The sequence below is a fragment of the Mandrillus leucophaeus genome, unplaced genomic scaffold (assembly GCF_000951045.1).
Source record: "Mandrillus leucophaeus isolate KB7577 unplaced genomic scaffold, Mleu.le_1.0 Scaffold74, whole genome shotgun sequence".
NCBI classification, from domain to species: Eukaryota; Metazoa; Chordata; class Mammalia; order Primates; family Cercopithecidae; genus Mandrillus; species Mandrillus leucophaeus.
The window spans coordinates 2,315,049-2,322,414 of record NW_012108030.1 but is presented as its reverse complement, the minus strand read 5'-3'; the positions used below and the strand labels follow the sequence as shown (position 1 = coordinate 2,322,414).

General features: G+C 57.6%; 2 protein-coding genes across 5 annotated transcripts in view; both read left to right on the top strand.

Moving 5' to 3' along the window:
- The window catches only part of SPIB (Spi-B transcription factor (Spi-1/PU.1 related)), a 13,857-nt gene extending 10,221 nt beyond the window's left edge, over positions 1-3,636 (top strand). For 3 of the 4 annotated variants that reach the window (XM_011965982.1, XM_011965978.1, XM_011965980.1), the window contains one exon: positions 355-3,636. In XM_011965982.1, the coding sequence (XP_011821372.1) occupies positions 355-653 (299 nt within the window). In that variant the 3' untranslated portion in view covers positions 654-3,636. The remainder of the gene's footprint in view (positions 1-354) is intronic. The other variant, XM_011965976.1, reaches the window with a different exon arrangement.
- Positions 3,637-5,268: 1,632 nt separating this feature from the next.
- Positions 5,269-7,366, top strand: part of MYBPC2 (myosin binding protein C, fast type) — a 44,137-nt gene continuing 42,039 nt past the window's right edge. The window contains exon 1 of the mRNA XM_011966059.1: positions 5,269-5,332. Within this exon, the coding sequence (XP_011821449.1) occupies positions 5,314-5,332 (19 nt within the window). The 5' untranslated portion in view covers positions 5,269-5,313. The remainder of the gene's footprint in view (positions 5,333-7,366) is intronic.

Sequence of the window (7,366 nt, the reverse complement as noted above, 5' to 3'; positions counted from 1 at the left end):
TTATAATCCTTTGAGCAGCGCTGTCAACCCATTTCACAAACTCTTTCATCCACTAGCTCAACAAATAGGGAATATTACGTGCTGGCTGCAAGGCGGAAGGCAGGACAGATATAAATCTCGAACCTTAAAGCACAGAACTCCGGAGGGGGCCTGGGGAGGACAGCTTCGGGCAGGGGGAGTGACTTGCCCCCGTGGTGAGGGGCGCAGAGCCAGGAGTATGTAACAGCCACTTCCTCACCCCACTTCTCAGAGCCAGGAGATGGAGGCCGGGGCGGAAGTCTCGGAGGAGGGTGGATGGGGAAGGCGGGGCCTTAGGGACCCCTCGCCTAACGCGTGCCCCCGACCTCACCGCAGGGACCCGCAAGAAGCTGCGCCTGTACCAGTTCCTGCTGGGGCTGCTGACGCGCGGGGACATGCGTGAGTGCGTGTGGTGGGTGGAGCAGGGCGCCGGCGTCTTCCAGTTCTCCTCCAAGCACAAGGAGCTCCTGGCGCGCCGCTGGGGCCAGCAGAAGGGGAACCGCAAGCGCATGACCTACCAGAAGCTGGCGCGCGCCCTCCGAAACTACGCCAAGACCGGCGAGATCCGCAAGGTCAAGCGCAAGCTCACCTACCAGTTCGATAGCGCGCTGCTTCCTGCAGCCCGCCGGGCCTGAGCACACCCGAGGCTCCCACCTGTGGAGCCGCTGGGGGACCTCACGTCCCAGCCAGGATCCCCCTGGAAGAAAAAGGGCGTCCCCACACCCTACCTGATATGACTTATGCATCCCTACCTTTTGGGGGTAGGGGGAGTGCTGCCCTGCCATAATCCCCAAGCCCAGCCCGGGCCTGTCTGGGATTCCCCACTTGTACCTGGGGTCCCTCTGGGATTTCTTTGTCATGTACAGACTCCCCAGGATCCTCAGGTTTGGGGTGACAGGACCTATGGACCACTATACTAGGGGAGGCAGGGTAGCAGTTCTTCCAGAATCCCAAGAGCTTCTCTGGGATTTTCTTGTGATACCTGATTCCCCAGTGAGGCCTGGGACCTTTTTAAGATCCCCGTGTGTCTGTAAACCCTCAATCTCATCTAGGGTGGGGGCCCTGCTGGCAACCCTGAGCCCTGTCCAGGGGTCCCTCTTGTCGGATCGGAGATCTCCTCCTTATGTCTGGGGCCCTCTGGGAGCTGTTGTCATCTCAGATCTCTTTGCCCATCTATGGCTGTGTTGCCACATCTGTCTCCTCATCTTTGAGATCCCCCAATTCTCTGGAACCATTCTGCTGTCCCTTTTTATGTGTCTGGAGTTCCCCAATCACATCTAGGGCTCCTCCGAGATCCTTTTGTCATGTCTGAAATCACTCTTGAGAGGTCTGGGGTGTGGGGGGATGGGGAAGTCAGTGAAATGTGTCTTGTCTGGGCCCTGTCAGGGACACCCTTGTCATATCTGGGATCCTCTAATCACATCTGAGACCTCCTAGGCTGTCCATCTGATATGCCCTTTCAGGGACCCCACAAAGACTGAGTTCTCATGGGGACCCTACACTTCCTGGTGGCCCTCCCTATGGCCATGCTGAGGACCACTCTGGCTACATGACTGATTTTTGGGTGATCATGGCAGCTCCCCACCCATGTCATTTCTAACCAGAGGTCTCAAGGTGGTCACCCCTTGCCCCCCAACCCAGGCCCCGGTCCCTGGTGATGGTCTCTTTAGTTCAAAGTAGCATTTGGCGGTGGAGGTGTGAGGGATCCACATTAAAGCAGACCATCAGCTGGGAGTGGCTCACACCTGTAATCCCAGCACTTTGGAAGGTGAGGCAGGGGGATGGCTTGAACCCAGACATTCAAGACCAGCTTGGGCAACATAATGAGACCTCATCTCTACAAAACATTAAAAAAAAAAAAAAATTAGCCGGGCATGGGGGTGCACACCTGTGGTCCCAACTGCTCAGGAGGCTGAGGTGGGAGGATCTCTTGAGCCCAGGAAGTCGAGGCTGTGGTGAGCTGTAATTGTGCCACTGCACTCCAGCCTGGGCGACAGAGTGAGACACTGTCTTAAAAACAAAAAACAAGGCCGGGCACGGTGGCTCATGCCTGTAATCCTAGTACTTTGGGAGGCTGAGGTGGGCGGATCACGAGGTTGAGAGATCGAGACCGTGCTGGCCAACATGGTGAAAACCCTGTCTCTACTAAAAATACAAAAATTAGCTGGGCATGGTGGCACGTGCCTGTAGTCCCAGCTACTCGGGGGGCTGAGGCAGAAGAATCACTTGAACCCAGGAGGCAGAGGTTGCAGTGAGCCGAGATTGCACCACTGCACGCCAGCCTGGACCACAGAGTGAGACTCCATCTGAAAACCACAACAAAAAACAGCAGACCATTCAAAATAGGGAGACTTTGCATCACCCAGATTTCTGCCTTCACTTAAAACTTTGGACGATCTGGAGAGAGTGGGCCAGTTTTTGGAGGGGGGTGGGGAGCTGGAATGGGAGGACAGTAGCCTTCCTAATGGGGTATTTGTTCTCCAGTCTGCCCCAGTCACTGCCATCCTTGGCTATCTTACCCCAGCAGCTTCTCAAGCCCGTTTGCTTTAGATCACTGTATAAACCCAGCTGGAACTGAAGCCTGGGTGGACTATGGAGCACTGGTTGTGACCCCCAGGGAGTGTCAAAGGCTGAGGGCCAAGAGGCCAGAGGTCCTGGAGCCCGGGTGGACAGGTGGATCTAGGGTGAATGACTTGCTGCTTCCCAACCTTAGTTTGTGCCTTCTGTGAAAAACAGAGAGAAGGAGGAAGATCTCAAAAAGCCTTTCTGGCCCAGTACGGTGGCTCACACCTGTAATCCCAGCACTTTGGGAGGCCGATGCAGGTGGATCACCTGAGGTCAGGAGTTCAAGACCAGGCTGACCAACATGGTGAAACCCTGTCTCTACTAAAAATACAAAATTAGCTGGGCGTGGTGGCACATGGCTGTACTCCCAGCTACTTGGGAGGCTGAGGCTGAGGCAGAATTGCTTAGAACCTGGGAGGCAGAGGTTGCAGTGAGCTGAGTTCGTGCCCTGCACTCCAGCCTGGGCGACAAGAGCGAAACTCCCTCTCAAAAAAAAAAAAAGCTGTTGCAGCCCCTGTTGAGCCTTTGACACCGCCTGACTCCCAGGAGGAGGAGGAGGAGGAAGAAATACCGATGACCCAGAGACACGAGAAGTCCATGTGGAGGCACACAGCAGCTGGTGGCAGAGCCCAGGCTGGGACCTGCCCTCAAGAGAATGAGTGGGGAGGAGGAGGGAGGAAGGGCAGGTAAAACGTCCTTCCCAGGGCCCCCTGCAAGGAAGAAGGTACTTTTTACAAGAGCTGTCATTGTTACCCTAAATGTGCAATAAAATTAGACACATCGAGGTAGACAAACCTCCTGGGACCTTTTTGTCAGGGACTGCAATCCTGCCCCTCCACTGGGGCCGCTGGCTCTCAGAGACACCGTGACATCACGGGTGATGATGAGAGGAGTTCAAAGAGACAATTATATGCTGGTTGGGGGCTCTGTAATCCCAACACTTTGGGGGGCCGAGGCAGGAGGATCGCTTGAGTCCAGGAGTTCGAAACCAGCCTGAGCAACATAGTGAGACCCCTCCCTACCCGTCTACAAAAAAATAAAAAAATTAGCGGGGTGTGTTGGTGTATGCCTGTAGTTCCAGCTACTCGGAACTACTGAGGAGGGAGGGTCACTTGAGCACAGGAAGTTGAGGCTGCAGTGAGCCGTGATCGTGCCCCTGCACTCCAGACAGGGCGAGACCCTGTCTCAGAAACAAACAAACAAATCACAAAGAGACTATACAGCAAAACCTGTCTGAACCTTGAATGCCGAGAAATAAGAGACTTGACTTGCAGGCACAGGGGGTTCCGTTTGTTTTATGTCTTCCTCTCTTCCTGCCAATTGAAGTGCTCCACCTCCTCGCTTCCCCTTCCGTCTGGGTCTCCGTCCCCTTCCCTCTGAATTGAGCCCTAGGGGGGCCGCGAGGGGCGCGAGGCTTCAGGTGGCCGCGGCACTGCAGGCCTGGGCCCCTCCCCAACTTAGCGGGGCTCTCGGGACCGCAGTGGCAGTCTGCCTGGCAACCCGTGACATCACGCGGGGCTGACGTCGGATTGGCTAGACCCTCCCTGGAGGCGGAGAAGTTTCCGGCTCGTAGGGGGTTTTGGAAAAGGAGGAGGGGGAAGATGAACAGGAAGAAAAAGGTGAGGGACTTGTTTTTCCTCACACCGGGTCCCTCACGCCGCGTTACTAGCCAGGCAGTCCCCCGCCTTAACCCTAACTCCCCAACACCCTTTCCCTCCTTCCTCCCCACAACACCTGGCGTCCCCAAGCCCCGCCCCTCCCCAGGCTCCGCCCCTCGGCTCCCCGCCGCGTCCAGAGCTACCCCATTCAGAAAGTCACAGGTCCCCTTGCCGGGAAGGGCGCCAACGTCCGGGCAGCCCTCCAGGGCCTTCCCAGCCTCCCACCCGCCCCCGCTGGGGACGCCCACCCCCTACCCGCGTCCGGTGCCCGCAGTGCGCGGTCCGGGAAGAGTCGCGCGGAGCCAGCCCAGGAGGGGCGGCGGCCAGTCCGGGGTCCCAGATGGCCGAGGCCCCAGCTCTTCGGGTTTGCCAACGCCCGGGGCGCGAAGCTCCCGAGTCCCAGAGTCCCGGCGCCCTCCCCGGAGGCGCAGGGACCTCCTCCCCCCGCCGCCGTCCTGCCTAGGCTGGGAAACCGGACCCTCCCTCCCGGCTCCGGTTTCCCGAAAACTCCTGACTTGCAGATGCTAAGAATGGCTTCCTAGACCCTGTCCCTCCCCCGCCTGCTTCATGCCAGAGCTCTGGCCCGCAGCCCTTGCCCCCTTGAGACCCTTAGTCTCTTCCTCTTCCTCCTGCCGGGACCTAGGCGTCCAGGCGCTCGTCCTTTCTAGGGAACCCAAGAATCTGGGACCCCAGCTGCTTCTGCCCCCAGACTCAGGGGTCCAAGCACCCAGTCCCCTCCTCCCTGAGATCCTGGAGTCCGAACCCCAGCCCCCTCCTCCCTCAGACCCAGGTGTCCGAGCCCCAGCCCCTCCTCCCTCAGACCCAGGTGTCCGAGCCCCAGCCCCTCCTCCCTGGGGGCCTGGCTCTCAGCCATCTCCCTAGGTCCAGCTGTTATTTCTCGCCCTTTAGAACATGCGGGCGGAATGTGGGGCGGCCCTATGGTCTGATGCCTCCCGGAGCCTTCTGGGAGTCTCAGGACTCATTAAAAGGCTCCCCTTAGGGGCCCACCTGTCCTCCCTAGGGCCTAGCGGGACGCGGCTGCGGTCAGAGGAGCGGGAGGAGGTCCCCCGACATGCCTGAGGCAAAACCAGGTGGTGCCAGGACCCCCCTCCCTGTGGGGATGGGGCTGTTCTTTTCTGAATGGGGATTTGGGGCCCCTCTCTTTGTAGGGTTGGGAGGAGGAGGAGCCTTCGCTGTGTGAGGAGGCGGCTCCCTTTGCTGTGGGGGATGGGGGTTCCCGCATCGGTTTAGGGCGAGGGTCTCCACTCTGCATGGGGAAGAGGGTCCCCTTCCGTTTGTGACAGGAGTTTCCTTCCTTGTATGAGATGGGGTCGGTCTCGTATCTGTTGGGGTAAGGGATCCCCTTTACTCAGCAGGGACGGGGTTTCTTTTTCTATAAGTGATTGGGGGGCATCTCTGGTGGAGATGGGGATTCTCTGGTTGTAAATTGGGTTCCTTTTGCTCGATGGAGATGGGGATCCTGTGTGTGTAGACTGGGTTTTTTATGTTTTTGAGATGGAGTCTCGCTCTGTCACCCAGGCTGGACTGCAGTGGTGCAGTCTCGGCTCACTGCAACCTCTGCCTCCTGGGTTCAAGCAATTCTCCTGCCTCAGGTAGCTAGGATTACAGGCATGTGCCATCATGTCTGGCGATTTTTGTATTTTTAGTAGAGACGGGTTTCGCCATGTTGGCCAGGCTGGTCTCAAACTCCCAGCCTCAGGTGATCCACCCGCCTCAGCCTCCCCAAGTGCTTGGATGACAGGCATGAGCCTCTGCGCCCGGCCAGACTGGGAGGTCTTCGAATGTGATTGGATTCTCCACATCCGGGGGTGGCATCCTCTGGGCAGGGTCTGGTCCACTTCTCTGAGTGAAGACTCAGAGGGAGCCAGGTGCAGTGGCTCATGCCTGTCATCCCAGCACTTTGGAATGCCGAGGCAGGAGGACTGCTTGAGGCCAGGAGTTCAAGACCAGCCCGGGCAACATGGCGAGACCTTGTCTCTACAAAAAATTAAAAACTAGCCAGGTGTGGTGGTGCATGCCTGTAGTCCCAGATACTTGGGAGGCTGAGGTGGGAGGATCGTTTGAGCCTGGGCAGTTGAGGCTGCAGTGAGCTGTAATCATAACCACTGCACTCCAGCCTGGGTGACAGACTGAGACCCTGTCTCTAAAAAACAAGCAACAACAGCAACAACAAAAATGGCCTGGTGCGGCAGCTCACACCTGTAGTCCCAGCACCTTGGGAGGCCAAGGTGGGTGGATCGCCTGAGCCCAGGAGTTCAAGGCCACCCTGGCCAACAAAGCAAAACCCCATCACTACAAAAAATACTAAATTAGCTGGGCTTGCGGGTGTGCACCTGTAGTCCCAGCTACTTGGGAGTCTGAGGCAAGAGGATCCCTTGAGCCTGGGAGGCGGAGGTTGCAGTGAGCCCAGATCTTGCCACTGCACTCCAGCCTGGGAGACAGAGCGCGACCCTGCTGGGGAAAAACAAAAACAAAAAATAGATTCCAAGGGACCCTCTCTGTAGGATATGGGGTGATTGTGGATATAAAGATTAGTGGTTCCCATCTGCATGGAGTCACAGGGGAAGTATCTGTATTAAGGATGGGGGAGCCTGATTTCTGTGGACACTGAGGCTTCCCTGTGTAGGAATTAGCGAGGCTTCTTCATATAGGGAATGGGGTCCTTTCTGTGGGGTTTGGGGACCTTCTTTGAATGGGACTGGGGAGCACTTTCTATGGAGATGAGGCTTTCTCTCTATGAGGAACTCACCGCAGGAATCCTGCACCGCTGGGCGGACCCCCTCCTGGGATGTCTGGTCCGCTGGCCTCAGGCCAAGCAGGTTGTGGGGTGGGTCCAGCCCCTACTGTAGCTGCAGACCCAGCCAGCAAGGAACAGCAGGCAGGGCAGGGGAAGGATGCTGCGGTCAGCACCAGGTGTCCAGTTTCCAGCCCAGAGGGAGAGCTAATTATACCCTTGGACCCAAAAGGTCAGGGTCTGGTGGCCTGGACGGATGGGGCAGGGCCTGCTGGGGGCAAGGGAAACCCGATCCCACAGACTCTCAGATCTGAGATAAATTTATACCTAAGGTGGGGGCCTGGACTCCTGGGTCTGAGGGAGGAGGGGC